The sequence below is a fragment of the Schistocerca piceifrons genome, chromosome 2 (assembly GCF_021461385.2).
Source record: "Schistocerca piceifrons isolate TAMUIC-IGC-003096 chromosome 2, iqSchPice1.1, whole genome shotgun sequence".
Taxonomy (NCBI): Eukaryota; Metazoa; Arthropoda; class Insecta; order Orthoptera; family Acrididae; genus Schistocerca; species Schistocerca piceifrons.
Window position 1 is genome coordinate 318,734,068 of NC_060139.1, and position 23,447 is coordinate 318,757,514.

At 47.4% G+C, this 23,447-nt stretch overlaps 1 protein-coding gene across 1 annotated transcript in view; it reads right to left on the minus strand.

The window, feature by feature from the left end:
* The window catches only part of LOC124775356 (transcription factor ATOH8-like), a 42,445-nt gene extending 24,923 nt beyond the window's left edge, over window positions 1-17,522 (minus strand). Inside the window, exons 1-2 of the mRNA XM_047250187.1 lie at window positions 17,377-17,522; window positions 11,758-11,968 (exon numbers count right to left, since the gene is read on the minus strand). Coding sequence (XP_047106143.1) covers window positions 11,758-11,968; window positions 17,377-17,522 — 357 coding nt within the window. The remainder of the gene's footprint in view (window positions 1-11,757; window positions 11,969-17,376) is intronic.
* Between the last annotated feature and the right edge of the window lie 5,925 nt (window positions 17,523-23,447).

Below are 23,447 nucleotides of genomic sequence, written 5' to 3' on the forward strand. Positions count from 1 at the left end.
ACGTGGTCCCCAAGGATAGATGCAAACTTCTCTTGACCATTGTGCCTTGGAGAACGCCGAGATCACTCCAGGAAACATTCCGCACACTATTACGCTCCCTTCTTCGGCAGGGTGTTTGCGTGTCATCTATGGTCCGTTGTGCACCACAATTGCCTCGGCGCCGGTTTTGCATAGCGACATTTTCCATGCACAGTATACTTTAACCACGGCGACACGACAACAGTTTACAGACTTAGACATTTTGGAAATATTTCCATATTTGACAACAAAACCTCTGGTCATGCCCTTTCGGGTATGAGATACATTGGTATGTTTCCGCATCACGACAACGACTGTATTATTATGCGCCCCTCTCCCCCCCCCCCCCCCCCCACCCTGACACGCTTTATGTAAGCTCCATAGCTAGCACTGTCACCTGTCGGCTGTGGGTGGTTATTGCACGTTGACGTTGAACATAGGCGGTGATCACATTAACGTGACCGAGCAGTGTAATTTAGTACGTGCTTTGCAGTGTTAATTACAAAGAGAATCTCTTAGTTGTACCTGGTTGCAAGTAAGAGAGGAGGCCTTAATCTTGCTAGATGAAGTGCATCGAGTGGCCAGAAGTCATAGGAAGCCAACGGGACACGACTCGATCGTCGGTTGGTGAAGCCTAAGCGGTGTTTTTGCCTTGGTACAGTCCTGGTAGAAACGAGCACCACATTCAAATTGATGGCGACTCTCACGCCTGTTCGACACTACAGAGAGGCAACTTCCCTGCCATTCGTCAAACACCTGTTGTCGTCCTTCGGAGCTTCTTACGCTGTTGGAAATGTTTCCGCGATACTGTAGATTCGCCCTAGACACGGTTGACCTCAGAAACCCAAAATCTTGCGTAATCTCCGAGATGCTGTAACGCATGCTTCTTGGACCAATTACCACAGCAGGTTAACTCGCGACGAGCTGCCATGTTCACTATAAATCTGTCTATAAGAAATTTTCGTGTCGAGACTTGCGCTATACCCTGCATCTAGTGACAACATTCGAGTGTCATCGATATGATGGTTAACTGTGGTCCTGAAAAGGACCAAGATGATGTTTCTGGTGTGAAAGGATCAGCCGCCAGAGAAACCTGACGCCCAGGGTACGCCCGATTGCAAGTCTTATCTTGGTCGGAAATCATTACAATCTTCGTGGGGCTTCATAACAGAAGATACGTCCTGTGGCTGTGGACAAGAGCAAACCACAAGCCACATGCTCCAGTGGCTTTTGTGCCCTACATCCTGCAGGAAGATTGATCTCCTGCAAGCCACTCCAAGTGCCTTGGAGGTTGCAAAGTACTGGGCACACGTAATATAAATATAATTTGTGTATATATATGTACATATTTATTGATGTGTATGGCTACTGTAAATTTGTAAGTTTCTGATTCGAGAATAATAAAAAATTCGCGTGCCACACGCAGCACACCTTCAAACGGGACGATCCATCCTCTGATTTTTGGTCTCTCAGTTTTAAGTGCATACATAAAAGCAATATTATCTTACCTCAGACGGACGCGACGATAGAAGGAAGATTTTAACGTACCGCCGACATCGAGCTAAATCAAAATGAGGAGCTAGCTCAGTTGGGCGCAGATAGGGAACAAAATGGGCTTTTGGCGTGAACCACTTTACTGCATCCATCGGAGGTGATACAGGCAAGCCTAAACCAGGATTGGTGGACCAGGATTCGAATCTCACTGCACCTCCATACTGGCGCGGTACGTTCAAGGCAGACACGCCACGCTATGGACAATATGTCGCTGCGCTTGAACGCGCAACGTAGTGTCCCAGCGTTGTCGTTGTACCCCTTGTGGATATATTAAGTTTGGGCGAGCAGTCATACAACTCTACCTCCAAAAACGGTCACAAACAGTCTCGACCGCAAAAACATTAATTTCGATGGTAAGCCGTTTGGGTCAGATTTTGATCATCCTCCGACCCTGATGCCATGATAGTAGGCGGTGGCGGTAAATGGAGCAGAGTTTATAACTCCACGAACGTCAGCTGACATTCGTGGAGTTGAACAACCTCCACCACCTACCATCATGGTATCAGGGTAAAAAACTGACCGAAAGCAGTTACCATTGAAATAAATATTTTTGCGGTTGACTCCGATTAGGTCAACTGACAGACCACATTTCCAACCGGCATGCCGAGTCACTGGGCATACAGCCACATATTTAGTAGATCAGTCTCGTTAGCTGGGCGGTAAAGAAGTTCAGTACACAAAGCCTCTAACTTGACGTATAACTGATCCTGCCGTTAGAAACTCGAACCACACTGAGAATTAAAATCTTCTATTGAGGCGTCGCCATCGCAATCTCTTTCAGAGTCATTCGAGTGAAGTGTCTCATCAAAACATTTATTCTGGCGAATACCACCATTTCAGCAGAATAAATTATTCCAGGGCCTATTAAACAACATGATCCAGAAAGAAAGAGGTCGTCAATATTGTTTCATTATCGTTGTGTATGGAGTGCCCAATATAGATATGATGATCCAACATAGCTGTAAATGATGGGTGTACCGTGGATATTGGGCACATATCACACAAATAGTTCGCGTTGTCTGACCATCATACTACTGGTCACACCTGCACGGAGTACTGCAGCAACCTGAGTTATCTAGTTTGAGATAATCCTTGACAGAACCACGAAAAGCTTAAGTGTTAAGTGGGAGTCGAAAGATAGCCGAGATATGTACCCACGAAATATCAATGGGAGTGGTGGAGTGCGTAAGACTGCACCATATAAACCTAAAGGGTCATTTATGTGATAAGTACGTGTAGAGTGTACTGTTGTATTTGAGTTGTTAATGGCAATGATAAAGAGAAGAGATAGGACGAACTCTTGAGCCGGCGCGTCGCCTTCACAGTACGACCAGAAAGTCCCGAAACTGACTTTATTCCTGTCTCACAGGCGACGTCAGCGCAGTGACTATGGTAGTAGCTTGAACTATCAACTGTAAACAGTAGGTGTGCAACCGATCAGCCAGTTGAGAGGAGGCACTGTCAAGCAGTGGACGCGCGGCCGTAGGTTGTCAACGTTGTATTCTACAGAATGTTATGAAGAAGAGAAAAGCATGAGCAAAGTTTGTTCCGCACACCTTGACTCTCGAGCGAAAACGACGCGTGGACGCCTGCCACGACTTAATTGGATGCAAAACGCAGGTAATTATTTTCTGAGAAATTTGTTATCAATACGAAACTACCACAAAACGATAAAGTGCAGAGTGGCTCTCTGATGGTTCGCCAAGACAGAAGAATGTGCGAATGTAAAGTGCATGTTGCACAACATCCGAACGAAAGACGTTTCTGAAAGTTTCTCATGATTGTATGAACGTCCTGTGCTTTGTACTCGAGTGGGGGACACTAGTAGAAAACCTGAAGCATTAAAACCACTGTCTTAAGTTTTCTCTATTTTTTACTAACCAGCCTCGAAAATTTTTGAAGTACGAGTACATCGAAAAAGTTCAGAGAAGGGCAGCTCGATTTGTATTATCGCGAAATAGGAGAAAGAGAGCCAAGGATATTATACACGAATTGGGGCGGCAGTCATTAAAACAAGGGCGTTTCTTGCTGTGGCAGTATCTTCTTATGTTTCAATCAGCAACTTTCTCCGCAGAGTGTGAAAACATGTAGTTGGCGCCCACCTACATAGGCAGAAATGACCATCATAATAAAATAAGAGAAATCAGAGTTTTAAGTGCAACGTTTTTGCCGCGCTGCTCGAGACTGGAACGGTAGAGAAGTAGCTTAAAGGCGATTCGACGAACCCCCTGCCAGGCACTTAATTGTGAATGTCAGACTAATCATGTAGATGTAGACGGGGGTACTCTCGAAACTCATCATAGTTGCCCACTTTGTTGAACATTTCCATCCGCATGGCATCATGCTGGATAAATTTTGAGTGTAACCCAGGATTTTCGGATAGAGTTAGATGATCAAGACCGAATGAGGCCCAGTGGTAAGACATCGGATTTGTATCCGAAAGACCTGCGTTCTCAAGAACGGCTGTCCTAATTCTCGTATGGTCATTCAGACGTAGGTTCTCCGTGATTTCCCTAAATCGGGTAAGGCGCAAGCCGCGATAGTTCCTTTAAAAGAGAACGGCAGATTTCTTCCCCCATTCTAGCGAACAGAGAGACTGCGCTGCGTCTATAGTGATCTCGTTGTAGACGGAACTTTAAAAACTAGTCTCTCTTCGTGATGATCAGGAAAGTCACCTAGAGTCGAGCATGCTAGTGTGGGTTAGTAACATCTTTTGTTATTGTGGGGAGGGGGGTGGGGTTATGGGGGAAATTCCCGGTCCACTTCGATGTAATAACATATGGGCAGTAGCTCGGATGGTATTCCAAATGTAGGCAAGCGCACGTGACAATGGTAAAGGAACTGTCCTACCATTTAGGAGAAGTGATCAGTTTTTCCACAGTAAATTTGTGGCCATCTTGCTTCTTCTCATCATGAATAGAAAGGAAGAAAGGTAGAAGCAACAAAGAAGGATTCGACATTCCGTCAAGAACGAGATAATTAGAAACTGTAGCGAACAAATCTCCGAACCGAATAAGTGGTCAATTTCTACTCGTCACTGCGCCCATTGGGTGTCGAGTCCCAAAATAAAAGCGTGGAAAAGGAATTCAAAGAGGAGAGATGCTTACCATTCTTCGAGATCGAAGAGCTCGGACCCGCTACAAGCCGCGCTGAACGCCGTCGGAAAATTTCGCAACAGCCCGGGTTTGGATTGTCGGGTATTCCGATCGCAGCCACTCGACGCCTCGGTGCCATCTATTATTGTCGCACGGTGCGGCTGGCTCAGTACCGATTGGCACGAAGTCTGGATGCGATCGGCAGCGCGACAAGGTGATGGCACGGCGGTGCGCGCCAGAAATAAAAGGCAGCGAGGAGAGCTGGGCGAGGCGATACGGCAGGGCAAATATAAACAGCGGCGGCGTGTCGTCGCCACCTGCCGCCAGACACGCACATCTGGACGCCGGCTGCGCGCCCGCTTATCGCCGATAACGCCGATCGACTCACCGCGCCACACGGCCACAGCGCAGGGAGCACCGCTCGGCCTTTAAAATGAGCCAGAAGTTACAATTTGACGTTTCATCAACTTCAGAATGACAATGAAACTGTGTGCCTTTCGTGGGCATGTGCCCTACCGACTAAGCTATCCAAGCACGAGTCACGAAAGGTCGTCACAGCTTCGCTTCCGTCAGTACCTCATCTCCTACCTTCCAAACCTCACAAAAGCTCGTGCGAAACTTCCGGCACTAGCACTCCTGAGCGAAGTTTGGAAGGTAGGATGTGAGAACGTTTCATATCAGCAGATATACCGCTGCATAGTGAAAATTTCAGTCTAAATCACAAAACAAGTTACAGTTCACTGAAACCTCAATGAGTTTGGACGGCGTGTGTGTGGTTCAAAATGGTTCAAATGGCTCTGAGCACTATGCGACTTAACTTCTGAGGTCATCAGTCGCCTAGAACTTAGAACTACTTAAACCTAACTGACCTAAGGACATCACACACATCCATGCCCGAGGCAGGATTCGAACCTGCGACCGTAGCGGGGGCTCGGCTCCAGACTGTAGCGCCAAGAACCGCACGGCCACTCCGGCCGGCTGCGTGTGTGTGAAAATTTAATTGTGGAAGAATGATACCAAAAAGTCCGTAAGTCCTCGCTAAATCGTTGTCAGCTGTTGTGACTTGGCAAGACAGCCAAGTCACAATGAGAGGAAGCCGAAAGGCACGCGTTAAGCTCACGCAGATTGGCGTGAGGTCTGGAACAGTTAAAGGAATTAATAGTAGCAAATAAAATACGTAGTTGATGTAATACTTAACTTTAATCCACAATTGTAGAACATCTCTCTTGACGGTACATGTTATAACCACAATATAAAATAATATCAAATGCTATGGCGCCTTGCTAGGTCGTAGCAAATGACGTAGCTGAAGGCTATGCTAACTATCGTCTCGGCAAATGAGAGCGTATTTGTCAGTGTAGCTTCGCTAACAAAGTCGGCTGTACGACTGGGGCGAGTCTCTCTAGACCTGCCGTGTGGCGGTGCTCGGTCTGCAATCACTGACAGTGGCGACACGCGGGTCCGGCGTATACTAATGGACCGCGGCCGATTTAAAGGCTACCACCTAGCAAGTGTGGTGTCTGGCGGTGACACCACATCAGCCTAGCGACAAATAGACCGTACAGGAATCTATCATGCAGCCAGGTTCTAATGGCGTGTAACCAGGTGACATTTATAGTTTTCACTCAGGCCCACGGGAAACTTGTGACGTCACATTAGTCGCCTTGCCCGATATACAGTACATCCCTACGTCTGGGGCCACATGGGAAATTTGAATGTCAATGAACATGTACCCAAGAAAGTACTTAACTTTCTCACATGTTGTGGAAAGCGTGAGTCAATTTAAACGCGCAGCTATGAAGTATTACAGTGGTCACAAACAGTAAGTCGCTCCACGGTGGACACAGCCGCTGCAACTCAGAGACCTGTGTTGTCATGTGCTGTGGCGTACGCCGCAATCCCATATATCTCGTTGGTCCAATTTTCACTCGACGAACGTTATCTCCGTGGAGCTTCTGGCCGCTGCTTACAAGGGCATCGTGGCCTGTAGGTGGCAGTACCAGGTGATCCACCGGGAGCGCCGCCTATTGTGAGCTGCCGTTCCCTACAGCCTCTGACTTGACGACTTCGGTATCTTCCACGGCGGAATTGATGTCGTTATCTGAGCGAGATACAAGATTTTGCTATGCAATTCCTCTAGTAAGGCATCGTTGGATGGCAGTATGAAACAATATCGGCTTAGAACACTGGTCTTCAGGTTGTTAATGTTGCTTTCCGAACAGGAAGTGCTATTTCTTATTCAGTAACTCACCATCTGCCTTCAGGAGTTCGAATGGACCCCTCTTCAGTCTTCTCCCCAATGACAAATTCTTCACACAAGTGTCTGAATTATTCTGATGTCTTGCTTCCATTATCATGCACATTAGAATTGCCACTCTCTGACTATTGCACACGATTAGCAACTCTACCTGAGCAATCTGGACGAGTGTGGGTAAGCGTGCAGGGAAAATGTGCAGGTAGCTATGAGCGCGCCGGTTCGCGTGCCGGCGAGGCATGCTCTGAGACGGCGGTATCGCTGGTGCCATTGAGAATTTGCGCAGGGCGCGTTATCTGGCGTGGCGTGACGCAAGCGGCGGCCGTGAGCAGATAGGCAGCCGACTCGCCGCCAGATGTGCGGCGGGCCACACACAAACAGCGCAGCACGCGCTTACTTCAGCTGCTGGCCGCTCTCTGCAGGGAAGCACTTTGCGGGTCTCGAGCCGGTGTTGAGGCTGGCGAACAGTACATCATATCGTCCCTTGCTGTTCGTAAACGGAGCGTTAACTTCGTTCAGATCTCTTTGTAAAGGAAGTAAGGACTACTTGCGGCAAGGCAGTTTGGTTTTCCCGAAGATAGGTTCAGCCGCCAAATCGGAAGCGGTCCCTTTCTCTGCCCCGTTCAAATGGTTCAAATGGCTCTGAGCACTATGGGACTTAACTTCTGAGGTCATCAGTCCCATAGAACTTAGAACAACTTAAACCTAACTAACCTAAGGACATCACACACACCCATGCCTGAGGCAGGATTCGAACCTGCGACCGTAGCGGTCGCGCGGTTCCAAACTGTAGCGCCTAGAACCGCTCGGCTACCCCGGCGGGCTCTCTGTGGTGTGTGAGACTTGTGTTGTAAGTACTGGGTGATTATAATTAAAATGCAGCTACTCACAGAGTTCGAATGTGGGCTATAATTATCGTATGGCAGCGAAATTCGCTGGATATCGTAATATGCTTGTCCAGAACCGATTTACTCTGGAAAAAAAAATTTAGGTCCGATTTTCACCACCAGGTGCAAAAGTAGCTCTGTGAATGCAAGGAAGACGTATACAAATGTTTGCATATGTAATGGATTAGAAACGAAAGGTATAACGTTGATTTTATTATTAACCCCTACTTACACAATTTGTTCAACATGAGCACCGGAGTCGTCGACGAGATGCTACATAGCGCTAGATTTGCACCTGGTGGCCAAAATTGGAACCAATATGTTTCCCGGAGTAAATCGGTTCTGCATTAACGCATTAGCGTATCTATCAAGCTTCGCTGCTATACAATAATTATACCCCACACAGGGCCTCCATGGGTAACAGCACTTCAATTATAACCTCCCGGCGTATCTGATGAATGTGGGTGACTAATGGGTATGTATGTAGTGCAGAGTCTTGTTTGCGCCTTACGATGATGAGAGAAGGAAGAGGACGAATACCACGGCCGGCACACCAAGGGCAGAGCTTAAGCGGTCGGCACACGGGCCGTGCATACGAACGTTAACACGCCGAGTTTCTGAAGTCATACAGTGGAAAAAGAGCATTTGGAAGACTTTCCGGACGTGGAGAGTAACATCTAACATGTAAGATATTCTGAATGTGCGTCTGAACGTAGACCAATGGGATGGAAGAACGCCACCAACATGACGCCGTCTCTTTGCAGACCAAAGATGCGCGAAACCATATTGGCTTTCAGCTGAAGCCCAAACGTATATATGCCGTTACTAAGCACCAGCAAGTCGAAGATCTCTCGAAAAACCTTCGTTAATTGAACAATTTGTTTTAATAAAATGACAGGAAACGTCATATTGGTGATTAAAGAATTATTGCTATTTCGTTATTACGAAAATATGCCGTTTCATGTCAACGGCACATTGAGATCCATCAAAAACGCATTGTTCTTGGTATATTTTGTTATAATTAAATGTCTGTTAATGACATACCTGGATTAATGTTTTCAGTAGATGGTATTATGCAACGTATGGTCGGTGTAGCGTAATCAGTAGAAACGCAAAATTGTAAGGTGAGAGGTAACTTGTTGCTGGTTTGCGTCTCACTGAGTCCAGATATTTATTTACTAACCTTCGTGTTTTCGAATACGTTCTGGTAGCTTCTTACTAGTTTAATAGAAGTATATTCCATAATATTCGATGCTACGCAAATATAAGCGCTCTCTGTCTCTCTCTCTGTCTCTGAAGAGTGAGCCTGTTCGATTGGCTTTACCTACAAGACAGCTTGCACCACTTGTAGTAAGATATTTTCAACCGTCTTGTTTTAACATGACTAGCATATGGGCAAGGGCGGAAATGTGCGGTTTAATAGAGACAAGGTAGGAAGTTTAAGCTCGTTCATTTTGTAGACATTGTGATTTTCTAACTGACGACTGCCGCTGGAGCGCGCTGCGTTCGCACATTCGAGGTACATCCAGAAAGTAAGTTTCCCGATCTTGTTTCCTTTAAGGCAGACGTATTTAGCAGGGAAAATGGCGCATGCGCAACATATCTATGACGTGACAACAAATGCAGGCCGGAGTGGTCCAGCGTGGTGCCAATATCGCGGCAGCAGTGCTCCGAAACGGCGTCTTTTAATCGTTCTCCCGCCGCCTGCGAGGTTCGGTCAGCGACAAGGTTTCTTAATGCGACCATCAAAATTCATCGTCAGCTCTGTGATATCTACAGGCAGAACATTATGAGTAAACAGATGGGGCGTCGCTGGTGTAGGCTTTTCTCCCGAAAGTCGGCAAAGTGTCCATGATGAAGGGCGCAATGGGCGACCGTTCCTCATCGGTGATCACCTGGTTGAGCTGGTGCGGCAGCGCACTCTGGAGAACCGTCCCTTCATGATTACGGAGCTTGGCAGCCATTTCCCGCAGACATCCCGATCCTTGTTGCATGAAATTGTCACTAAGCATCTCCTGTTCAAGAAATTGCGTGCCGGGTGGGTGCCAAGAAACCTGACACCCGAGCACCAAACGAAACGCTTTGGAGCGGCACTGACATTTCCGCAGTGGTATCACGATGACGGCAACGAATTCCTCGGCAGGATCGTCACAGGCGATGAGACGTGCGTTTCTCATTTGACCCCGGAAACCGAGCAGTAGTCAATGCATTGGCGTCACAGTCGATCTCCGGTCAACACGAAATTCAGACAGACTGTGTCGATGCAGAAAGTGATGTGCATGGTGTTCTGGAACAGGAAGAGCATTCTGCTCATTGACTTCCTGCCCAGAAGGTGAAAGGGTGAACGCCGATTGTTACTGTGAATCAATGTGGAAACTGCGATGTACCATTCAGAACAAGAGGCGTGGAGTACTTACTGCAGTTGATTTGCTGCTCCATGACAGTGCTTGTCGGCATACGGCTCGGAGCACAGCGACTGTTTTGCGCAAGTCCGGCTGGGAACTGTTTGATCATCCAGCATACTGTCCTGATCTTGCTCCCAGCGATTTTGTCTTTCCTTGCACATCAAGAAACTCCTGTTCTCCCGCCAGCGCTTTTGACAACGACGAAGAGCTGAAGACGACTATCAAAAAATGGTTCAAATGGCTCTGAGCACTATGGGACTTAACATCTGAGGTCATCAGTCCCCTAGAACTAGTTAAACCTAACTAACCTAAGGACATCACACACATCCATGCCCGAGGCAGGATTCGAACCTGCGACCGTAGCAGCAGCGTGGTTCCAGACTAAAGCGCCTAGAACCGCTCGGTACGAACATTCCACAAATTGCTATTTGTACAGCAGAATCTTCAAAATGCAGCGCACTGAAAAATTTGAGACTATCAATTTATGCCCTCTTAATATAAGTGACAACTACACCCTGAACGTCACTTATCAAAGTGGTTCGTGCTCCATGAATAACGATAAATTCTAACTTAAAATCCTTGCTAGTTCTAGACAAAGGGGAACGAAATAAACCAACACAACCACGTGCAGCTATATTGGCACACATCACATGTGATTCGTCAGATTTCTTGCTTATTCTGAATAGTCAGTGCGGTCTGATATTAGCCCACACACGCGCGATCTACCAACACACAGCGCGGTATGGCAACGGACTGCTACAATAGGCCGCTCGTGTGTGCGATCCTTTATGTCATTAGGCATGGAGCATTCGAATTGGTCAAGGATGCGGAGAAAATCGGCTCTACCAATGCATTCACTGACGAAATGAAGAACATTAAACTTGGACAAAAATGAGCACTCCTGACAAGTGAAATCTTTGTGCGGGGCCGATGTTCGTTCTCGACCAAAGGCATCAGACGTTCGCCGGCCACACTCTTGTCGGCTTAGCCATCTGTGCACGCTACACGGACAGATTCAAAGGTACAACCTGTCAGAAGTTGCTCCAGACATCTTTCGAACTGCACAATATGCCCTCCGACCACCTTGTTGACTACAGTCGTTGAAAGGCATGAGGGAGGAAGAGGGGGGGGGGGGGGAGTCACAGTGATGATATTATGTTAAGAGTGGCGTCTGCTAGGACAAGGAATGAAACATTTCATCTCACAAACATTCCTGAGGATGTAATTGTCGAAATCAGTGATATTTACTTTCTTCCAGGGACGCTAGTAGCACTGACAGAAGACGTCGAAAAACTTCAAAATAGGTGTTTCTTGTGTTATCACGAAATAGGTGAGAATTTCACGATTATGGGTAGCGACATGCGATGGTAAACGTTAAACCAAAGACCTTTTTTTATTGTTACGAAATTAATTTCAATCGGTTTCTCCTGTTCGCCTAAAGTGAAGTGGGGAATCAGTGGAAAAACTGCAGCAGGGATGCCCGGAAGGGGATTGGAGCGGCGATGCTCCCGAGTACGCGTCTATTGTGGGAGTAAGGACGGAGCCTTGAGGGACGCCAGGTGCGCCGCAGCCAGTGCAGTAGGTGGACGAGGACGAGCTGGCTTCAACGCGCTCGCGCGCACCCCCGCGCTGGCGCCAGTAAAGGCGGCGGCGCCGTGAGTCAGCTCCAGGCGGGCTCTGGTTACGTGGGCAGATTTAGCCGCGCGCTGCGGCGCCTGGCCGACCGCCAGCGCTGCCAGGTGTTCCGCGCCGCACCTGCACACACTGCCGCCGCTGCTACTGGCGCCAAGCCGCGCACAGCGGGACTGCGCCACGCCAGCCGCAGTCAACCCGAGTTGCGCACGGCACGCGCCGGACCGTAGCTCTTATTCGAGCTTTTCCTCCGTCCAGAAACCTTCGAGAATGGCACGTGCTGTACACGTAAAAGAACTCAGTGCCGGGACGGTAGCAAATCTGTACAGTCCCTGCCTACTGTCGTCAGGAGTGTCCCCTGTGTTGCGGGTTTCACACACGCAGCTTAGTAAACATACGTGGAAGGAAGGATAGCATTTACTGCCACTTAACAGAAGAATGGAAAAACTGGTAGAAGGTGACCTTGGGGGAAGATCAGTTTGGATTCCGGAGAAATGTAGGAAGACGCGAGGCAATACTGACCCCACGACTTACCTTAGAAGACAGGTTATGGAAAGACAAACCTACCTTTACGCAGAGGTGACAAAAGTCATGGGATAACGACATATGCCGCGTGGGATTAGCCGAGCGGTCTCAGGCGCTGCAGTCATGGACTGTGCGGCTGCTCCCGACGGAGGTTCGAGTCCTCCCTCGGGCATGGGTGTGTGTGTTTGTCCTTAGGATAATTTAGATTAAGTAGTGTGTAAGCTTAGGGACTGATGGCCTTAGCAGTTAAGTCCCATAAGATTTCACACACATTTGAACATTTTTTGATAACGACATGCACATATACAGATGGCGGAGGTAGCGAATACACAAAGTGTAAAAGAGCATCGGCGTTGCTATCATTTATACTCAGGTGATTCATATGAAAATGTTTCCGACGTGACTATGGCCGCACGGTGGGAAATAGCAAACTTTGAACGCGGAATGGTAGTTGGAGCTAGACGCATGGGAAATTCCGTTTCGGAAATCCTTATAGAATTCGATATCCCGAGACACACAGTGTCAAGAGTGTGAGGAGTATATCACATTTCAGGCAAGGCAGTAGCCGACGGAGTTCACCTAACGCCCGTGGGTAGCGGCGTTTGCGTAGAATTGTCAGTGCTAACAGACAAACAATACTGAATGAAATAACCGCAGAAATCAATGTGGGACGTACGACGAACGCATCCGTTACGACAGTGCGGTGAAATGTGGCGTTAATGGGCCATGGCAGCAGACGACCGACTCGAATGTCTTTGCTAACAGCGCGACATCGCTTACAGCGCCTATCCTGGGCTCGTGACCATATCGGGCCTGGTCACATGACTCCCGATTTCAAAGGTGATGGTAGGGTTCGAGTGTGGCGTAGACCCCACGAAGCTATGGCCCCAGACCGTCAACAAGGCATTGTGCAAGCTGCTGGTGGCCCCATAATGGTACGGGTTGCGTTTACATGCAATGCACTGGGTTCCCTGGATGTTCGGCTACTTGGAGAGCTTTTGCAGCCATTCATGGACTTCATGTTCCGAAACAACGATGGATATTTTAACAGTTTCTTGCTTCTTCTGAGGACTGCTCATTGTGAGACTGGTTGCACATGTGCGAATGAGTAAACAGACAAAGTAAAATCAGTGTATCTATTGGCGCGGAACTTTTCTGCATCATAAAATTCTGAGTCAAGATGAAGTGAAACTGGAATAAATTTCTACCGCACAGTACGGTAACGATACGCTGGTAAGCGCAAGAGAGTATTAACTGCGTTAACTATTTCGTGAATGACTATGACAACTGCGTGATCACGTTTGTGCAACTACTTTATCGAACGTGCTGAACTCTTAGTCTATGCGAATCGTCGAGGAACAGTGCTTTACACTACAAAGGGGATGAATAGCAGTGTTAGTAGCAATGCAACAATCATTCACGACGATCCACTCTTCTGCAAATTATCTCTATGCCTCCATTACGGGTGCATCACCTGTGTTCACTTCGAGTTGAAGGTGATGTTTTGCAGCAAACTGCTGTCACGCCTCATGAAATTGCTTCGAAATAGTATTCACGGGCGCCATATAGCGTCTCTCTCACACGAAACCAAAGTTAAATTAAAAGAAGGACCATATATTTGCAATGCTTTGCGAGTAGTCTTCTTAAAAGTGTTGTATATGGATCTCTTAAACAAAAGTGCACGATCGGTACGAAATATGTTATAGTTTATTCATTTCATATAAGGTACTGGTCTCAAGCGGTAGTGAGAAATCGTATTTCCGGGAAGAACGAGCGGGATATCTACAAAACATTTCTGGAAATCGATTTCTTTTGGAATATGTGCCATCCATAATTCGAAAATTTGCATTGTTTCAACATTTCAAAGCACACGATTTTAAAGAAGTCTGAGTTATATTTCTGGCTACAACTGGCTGGACCCTTTTCAGCTTGTTTACCACGCACAGAACACTTCTTCTAGCTTCGTTTAAAGACCGTAGTTAACGAATTCCAGCCGACAGTGATAGGAACCCAGTTGCTAGCACTGCCGCGACCATTAAGGTTCGTTACTTCGTTCCGATGCGAGAATGTGAGTAACAGTCGATAGATAGTTTGGCACGCAGTAGTGGTTCTAGTTAAGGTGGTCGATGGTATTTAGGTCAGAACTTTGAGCAGACCATTACAGCAAACCCGTCAGATTTTCTTCCTGTCATTGTGCAATGGTTGTGTTGCGTTAGTAGGAGGACAATCCTTTTTTAACGAAAAGGTCTGACAGCAAATAGTTGGCGCCGTATGAGAAGCATGATGTTGAATGTTTTCATAAACATCATCTATTATTTTGCCCCCAACCAGTCACGAGACCTAGGAATACCCATCCGCTCACCAATCCATCTCCACTAAGCCTCGGCTCGTATTCAAACATATCCCGCCATGAATGCTACTGATGTAAGGTGACTTACCATAAAAAAATGACAATATGAAAAACTTTATTCTAGTACACAGAGCAATGAAACGCTATCTGAACACTATCAAGCGAAGTTGTCCTTTCATTTTAGTGATTAGCTGCTCATGGGTCGAAACACGGCCGTGGGACCAAAGTTTTATTACCTTTCTATCAGTCGTTGTCTTGTCGACATAGACATCTAATATGGAACGTAAGTCCTGTTTTACAGCGTTCAAGATATAGGAAGTTCGCTGTATGCGGATAAAATGTTCTTGGCCTTCCTGTCGCATCAAGTGGTTAAAATCACATGAGCTTTCCCTTGTTGCTCCTTGGCCATTATCAAGCGGAATGAGAATGGTCCAGAAATACTTGATCGAAAGCTAGTGGCATATTAACCATTTGACGCGGGTGGAAGCCCGAAAATATTTTACTCAGTGTTACCGCGGCGATACTCCAAATACTTACATTACTATACAGGGTGTTTGAAAGTCTTTGTATCAAGGGGTGATATATCGAGTGTTGGGGAATGTCTTTTATCGGAGACAAATATTTCACCGAAGCTTCCTGGCAACAGTAAGCGTCCTTTAATGTTCGGTGGCCGTGGGGCGACGAGGTTTCACCGAACCAGCAGGGTTTACTAATGATGTGTGCTGTGTACTACCCGCAGCAGTAAATTTACAAAGTGATTTTCAACAAGAAAACCTTAAGAATGAATGTCTCTACGATAAGGAAGAGATTTTGGAAGCGAATCAAGTGCTTAAATTTTACTGGGCCTGTCCCCTTTTATACGGAGCAGATGACAGGAGTATAGGCAACACACAACGCATTCTTACACCGCAGAGTGCCTACGACCCGCCGCAGCTGAAAGACATAAGCAATACAGGACACCTAGAGTCATTGGGAATCGTCAGCGAGCATTTTGTCTCTAACAAGTGTTTTTCCCCATGGCGTGACCTATCACCCCTAGACGTTTGGTGGAAAGGCTTTGGAACACCCTATACGCGAAGACTGCTTTCGTGTGCGGCAGTCGCTTCAAGATGATATCTCAGAGTTGCCATGCAGTTTATTGAGCTTAGTGCTTCATCGATAATAATGTACAATAAATAATGCGACAGATTTTTTTCGGCCAATTTCGATTGGAAAATGCAGAATTTGTTGTGGAACATCGTGGAATGTTCCCGTTTCAGCACCTATAATTTCATGAAGTTACGATAGGTGGCGGCGCTATACCCAGCGTTCAGAATGGCGCCTGTAACGGAGTTGCGTTCCAAGCAGGAAACTGTCACTGAGTTTCTTTTTGCGGAGAACCAGAGCATCGCAGATATTCGTAGGCGCTTGCAGAATGTCTACGGAGACCTGGCAGTGAACAAAAGCACGGCTAGTCGTTGGACGAGGCGCCTGTCATCATCGTAAAAAGGTCGCGCAAACCTGTCCAACCTCCCGCCTGCCGGCCGGCTGCACACAGCTGAGACTCTTGCAGTGTTGGAACGTGCGGACACTCTCATTAGAGGTGATCGACGGATCACAGTCAAACATTTCACTGTTCAACTGGACATATCTGCTGGTAGCGCTGACGCACTCGTTCACCAGTTGGGGTACTCAAAGATGTGTGCCCGCTTGGTTCCTCACCACGTAACAGAAAACCATAAAGAGCAATCAAGGAGCATCTGTACGGAACTGCTTAAGTGGTACGAGGCTGATCCTGATAATTTTTTGTCGAGCATCGTCACAGGCGAGGAAAGATGGATTCATCACTTTGAAACGGAAACAAAACGGCAATCCATGGAATGGCGTCACGCCAACTTTCCTCTGGAGAAAAACTTCGAAGATGCACCCTCAGCCAGTACAGACAAGCCTACAGTCTTCTGGGACGCTGAAGGGGTTATTCTGTTTGATGTCCTCCCTCATGGTGCAACGATCAACTCCTCCGTGACAACGCAAGGCCTCACACAGGTCTCCGCACTCGAGAGGAGCTCACAAAACTTCATTGGACTGTTGTTCCTCGTCTACCCCGCAGCCCGGATCTCGCACATTCCTACTTCCATCTGTTAGTCACAGTGAAGGATCTCCGCGGCAAGCAGTACGTAGACGATGAGGAAGTGATTGATGCAACTAGGCGTTGGTTCCGACGTCGAGCAATAGAATGATACCATGCGGGCATACAGGCCCTCCCAGGAAAGTGACGTAAGGCGGTCGCATTGGACGGAGTTTACATTGAAAAATAAGGTTTTGTAGCCAAAAGATTGGGGAATAATGTGGGATACTTGAATCCCGAATAAAATCAACATGCTTTCAGAAAAAAATGTGCTACATTAGTTAGTGAACGCCCCTCATATTTGATACATACCACCACCATCAAATCCACAACCATCACCACCACTACTGTCATCCACTGCTGCGTGAAGAACTTTTTCCTATCATTACGGTCTCCACTTAATATCCATGTTCTTCCTGCGTGTCTTCTTGTGTCATCTACATACGTTCCATTACGCCAACATGACTTTTCCTAACTCGTGGAATCCAGCACTCGGACAATTCGCCTGGCTAGATGCCCTTCCTCCCACAAACCCCTCAACTAGCAGACGCAACGGAGAGCGCAGGGGTCGATTTGGAGGCCACAGCTGAAGATGTTGATCCCTGCCACGCCTGCCTCTGACCAGCTATCGGCGAGCCGCCGCACTCGTTCGCTGATAATGGCGGGCCGCCCCACTCCTCTCCTCTTTTTGTCATTACTCTTACAAATATGCGCCGGCGCCGCCTCAAACATAAACAGCGGCTATTTTTAGGGTCGCTACGGGATGTCCGCGGCAGGCGGCCGATGGCTCTTATCGGCCGCGGCCAGAGGCCAACACCGGGCCAGCTACGAGACCTCACCACGCCGGAACCAGCTGGTCTACGTCGGGCTCTTGAACAGAGCTGCACTGCTGTTGTTTACGTGGCTTTTTCCGGCAAATGTGACATAAATGCTTGTATTTTCGATCAGCTTAGCAAGTGTGTGACCTCCTGTTCGTTTGCAGTCACATCTGATAACGGTACAGAGTGTTAGACTTCTGAACTGTGGCAACAAGGATACTGTGTCAAGCAGATGAATCTTTACAGAATCTCAGTGTTCTGCCTTGATTTGCCAGACTTGGTATAGGACCCTCGGATGTCCTGCATTTCCAGTACAAATAGCAACAGTTACATGTGATCTGTAGTAACAAAGAGATAGGAATAAATGGGTGAGAGTGGAGGACACGTGTTGCACTGAATTGCATTTACCACATTCAGCTGTTAATTCCGTTTTTGTCACTCTAGTTGCAGCCCATTTTCATTCCTTGTGTATCACCGCATCTGGAAGTCTACGTTCTCGGAGTGGAAACAGAAATGAAGTAAATGAACACTCGCTACATGTAGGCTACGTCGTACAATACCAAGTAATGTAGTTAAACTATTATGCGAGAGGAAAGAATTAAACTGACACAATAAGACAAGTTAGTGCGAGTGACGTATAAGTATTGAAATACCTGGAAGAACATGATTTCTTTGAGGGGCGGTCGCCTAAGAAATATCCTTAACTCATTCAAGGCTGTAATGTACAAAAGGCTGAAATTAACAAAAAACTAAGAAAAAATGAGTACGGCTTGATAATTGCAAGTAACTTAAAAATTCAAACTTCTCTACTAAACGATACATTTATTCAGATTACATGCAAAATAAACAATTGCAAATCTGATGGCAACAACTGAAATATGGATTCGCATTTTGCAAATATGCATTGACGTCCGCTGTTTGCGACACGTGAAAATTTGTGCCGGATCGGGACTCGAAACCGGATTTTCCGATTATTGCAAGCGGTCGTGTTAATCACTTCGCCTATCTAAGCACCGCTCAAAGATCCATCCGCCGGCCGGGGTTGCCGAGCGGTTCTAGGTGCTTCAGTCTGGAACCGCGCGACCGCTGCCGTCGCAGGTTCGAATCCTGCCTCAGGCACGGATGTGCGTGATGTCCTTAGGTTAGTTAGGTTTAAGTAGTTCTAAGTTCTAGGGGACTGATGACCTCATAAGTTAAGTCCCATAGTGCTCAAAGCCATTTTCCAAGATCGCTCCAAACTTCCACGGAGACCACAACGATTACGCTCGCATATTTCGTGATTACCGCACAGGGAGATACAAATATTTAATCATTTTTTAGCCCGTCGAGGCATGGATATATCATTTATCTTTGCAATGTCTGTGTTTATACATTATCTATACCTACTTATCACAATGTCCAGACGTGCTCAACTGCTTCAGTCTCGAATAGTACGTGGGAAAAATTTGCAACTAGATGATATTGTTTGTTATAAACAATTTTTTCTGCTGTCAGGTAGGATTTTCTTTTATTTATTTTTTGCATGGCGCTTTTGGGGAAATAATTCGCGCTCTCAAGTACGTTTCTCGATTATTATGGATTTTATGCGCGATATGTGAGCTGTGTTGCCGTTACTGTAATATATAAACACAGGCAATTTTATAATTAATGCTAAGATTTCCGATGTTGTCCGTCAGCCGGCCGCTGTGGCCGAGCGGTTTTAGACGCTTCAGTCTGGAACCACGCGACCGCTACGTTCGCTGGTTCGAATCCTGCCTCAGGCATGGATGTGTGATGTCCTTAGGTTAGTTGGGTTTAAGTAGTTCTGAGTTCTAGCGGACTGATGACCTCGGATGTTAAGTCCCATAGCGCTCAGAGCCATTTGAACTTTTTTTTTTTTTTTAATATCCGTTAAGTATGCCACACGGCGCAGCATTACTCCAGAAGAGGACAGACGGAGAGGATAGGATTGTGGCACCTTCGAAGTGTCCTGCTAATAAAACGCAGTCTGGTGACTGAGTACATATTATAGATACGATGCTGTGTTTCCACGGTTAAACTCTCGCTGCATGGTTCAAATGGCTCTGAGCACTATGGGACTCAACTGCTGTGGTCATCAGTCCCCTAGAACTTAGAACTACTTAAACCTAACTAACCTAAGGACATCACACACATCCATGCCCGAGGCAGGATTCGAACCTGCGACCGTAGCAGTCGCACGGTTCCGGACTGCGCGCCTAGAACCGCGAGACCACCGCGGCCAGCAACTCTCGCTGACATCGTGGTCAGTAGAGCCGGAGCAGCCGGTCGGGGTGGCCGAGCGGTTCTAGGCGTTACAGTCTGGAACCGCGCGACCGCTACGGTCGCAGGTTCGAATTCTGCCTCGAGCATGGATGTGTGTGATGCCCTTAGGTTAGTTAGGTTTAAGTAGTTCTGAGTTCTAGGGGACTGATGACCTCAGAAGTTAAGTCCCATAGTGCTCAGAGCCATTTGAACCATTTTTGAGCCGGAGCACCAAGCACAGCTGTAATAGGATAAGGGAAAGAACCTGAGCTGTTCTCCTTCAGTATGCGAGTTCAGTGTCTTAAACATTGCGCCACTGCGCTCAGCCGCCTGTCAAAGGTCGAGACATTAAAAATTAGTAGCGGCATACTTTTCCTGCATTTGCTGCACAACGGTGTTAGCGGGAGTGAGAGCCGATAGTGACTCTCAGATGTACGAAGCCCGAATCGCGTACACGCTGGCACCAGCCACCTGGTGCTACGAACGGCCCAGTTCGCTGGCGCACTGGAAGCCCGTCTGCTGCGCTGTGTCTGGTGTGATGTGATGGATGGCGCGGCCCGCTGACGTCACCCGGTTCCGGCTGCTCTGTCGCCAGAGGGGGGCAACCGCAGCCCACGAGTCTGCATCTGCGTCCCCACGTCACGTCGCAGAGATTCAGTGTCCTTTACAATCATGCTACATATTCTGTGCGCCGAGCCAGGTGGCGCAGTGGTTAGTACACTGGACTCGCATTCGGGAGGACGACGTTCATATCCACGTCCGGCCATCCTGATTTAGGTTTTCCGTGACTTACCTGACGGTCGCAGGTTCGAATCCTCGGGCATGGATGTGTGTGATGTCCTTAGGTTAGTTAGGTTTAAGTAGTTCTAAGGTCTAGGGGACTGATGACCACAGCAGTTGAGTCCCATAGTGCTCAGAGCCATCTGAACCATTTTTGACTTACCTGATTCAGGCAAATGCCGGGATGGTCCCTTTGAAAGGGCACGGCCGACTTCCTTTCCTAATCCCAATGGCCTGATGACATCGATGTTTGGTTCCCTTCCCCAGATCAACCAACCAACCATGTTTTGCACTTTCATGTACTTCTCATGTGCGGAAATGAACTTGAATTTCTCTAAGACACTGAGCTTGGTAAACCTAGCTTGCAATTTTCTTCCTTAAACCAGGAGGGCAGTGGTTGGTGGAGCCAAAAGTTATCCCGTAATTCTTGAGTGCAACAGAAATATTCGGACGAATTCACCGCTTTGCAACATACACCAAGTAAGTTTTGCCAAATTTTATGTTCAAAAATGTTCAAATGTATGTGAAATCTTATGGGACTTAACTGCTGCCAGCCGAAGTGGCCGTGCCGTTAAAGGCGCTGCAGTCTGGAACCGCAAGACCGCTACGGTCGCAGGTTCGAATCCTGCCTCGGGCATGGATGTTTGTGATGTCCTTAGGTTAGTTAGGTTTAATTAGTTCTAAGTTCTAGGGGACTAATGACCTCAGCAGTTGAGTCCCATAGTGCTCAGAGCCATTTGAACCATTTTGAACTTAACTGCTAAGGTCATCAGTCCCTAAGCTTACACACTACTTAACCTAAATTATCCTAAGGAGAAACACACACAACCATGCCCGAGGGAGGACTCGAGCCTCCGCCGGGACCAGCCGCGCAGTCCATGACCGCAGCGCCTTGGACAAATTTTATGTTAATCAACTGTAAGGCCATTTCCCATATGGTTCCTTATATTATCAATCTTTTCTGTGCGTCTACTTAATTTTGACAAAGAATTATTTAGCTTAGTAGTAAAGCACTCATCAATCCGAAGATTGTTTTGAACACTACGGTGCTTTATTAGGCATGGTCCTGTTGGACGTGATAAACTATTGCCTTCCTCTAACCTTTGAACATTTCTAGCAGGTTGTATGGCGACCTACAGTTATTTTGACTCCAAACGACGGCGCAGCTAGGCATTTCTCGTATCAACAAACATTGCCAGAAGTGAAAGGAGTCTTAAGCTACAGATAAAAATCCTAAGATTGAGCGGGTATCGAATCCGAGACATTTGGATTTGTGGCCTGGCACTTAACCACTTTTATCGATCTGTTTATTCGTCGTTTTTTCGTCAAATTCTATGTGCCGATATCGGATAACATCTTTCAAATTCAATCGATGAAACACTTGCACAGTTGTTTTATTTTTCTTATTACAGAGGATGGCCAGTCCCCTGACCGAACACGCTGAGCTGCAGCGCCGACACGTCTGAGCCACGAAATCATTCAGCACCCAATAATTAACAAGGATAAGACTCAGCATGAAACCTTGTAAGAACGATCTGTCGATGGATTTTAAAAGATCTGTACTAATGGCAAGTAAATAAACATTGTATGCCAAATTTGGGGCTGCTCCCTGTCTTCCAATTATAATATTTATAATTGTAGTACCGTCACGTTTCTCAAAATGCCAGTTTTCGACAAGGCAGCGGTAAACCTTCGTCGTATCGTTATACTTTACTGTACTATACTTAACATTAATTAAAGAAATTCAATTTAGACAAGAAAGTGGATGGACATAGGCGTTGCCCTCTTCGAAGTATGCACCATGGCAATAAACAAGTGATGTTACAAAAACCCTCAATTTCGATTACTAAGATTCGACTCCAATGTCTTAACTATTACAGGACTTTGCTGGGTCCTGAAATGCGATGAGAAGGTGATTGAAGGACGCTGAGAAACTGCTGCGCGGGATTAGCCGAGCGGTCTAAGACGTTGTAGTTTGGAACCGCGTGACCGCTACGGTCGCAGGTTCGAATGCTGCCTCGGGCATGGATGTGTGTGATGTCCTTAGGTTAGTTAGGTTTAAGTAGTTCTAAGTTCTAGGGGACTGATGACATCAGATGGTAAGTCCCATACTGCTCAGAGCCATTTGAACCATTTCTAGCACAGCTGGCCACGCCACTCGAGTAGGCATGGTTCTACGTCCCTGCCGGTGCAGTCCAGAACCTCACTGACTCTCTTCTCGCACGTCTCGCAGCGGTCCGCCCTGCGAAAGGTGGGTATTCAGGGTTTTCAGAGGTGGTCGCAGTAACGTGACTAGATAGTATATTACAAACACCTACGTATCGCTCTCGTAGTGACAGCAAGGTCAAAGTTAGGCACACTACAACGTGTGCGCCGGGGCATATAAGCAATAACTCTTGCTGTGTTCTGTACGTGAAAGGAGCGGGAAGAAGACTCAACGCCTGGCACGCACTTGACAGCGGTTTGCACAGTGTGTGTGAAGACGCAGGACAGGGGACGGGCGTGTGCTGGAGGCGGCCCGGAGGAGAAAGCCGCGCTGTGCCTTGCTGCAGTGTAAGGCGACTCTGGCCATGTGGCGGCGCGGCGGTAGTTTTTGCGGCCGCGCCTTCTGGCGACAGGTGCGGCGATAGCACGACACGGCCGCAGCCGCAGCGCAGCGCAGCAGCCGGTCCCGCCCACGCCCGCGACCTCGGCCGGCCCGGCGCATCTGGCCGCCACAGCCTGCCTCGCCAGCGCTGGCAAAGCCGCCTGTCTCCAACT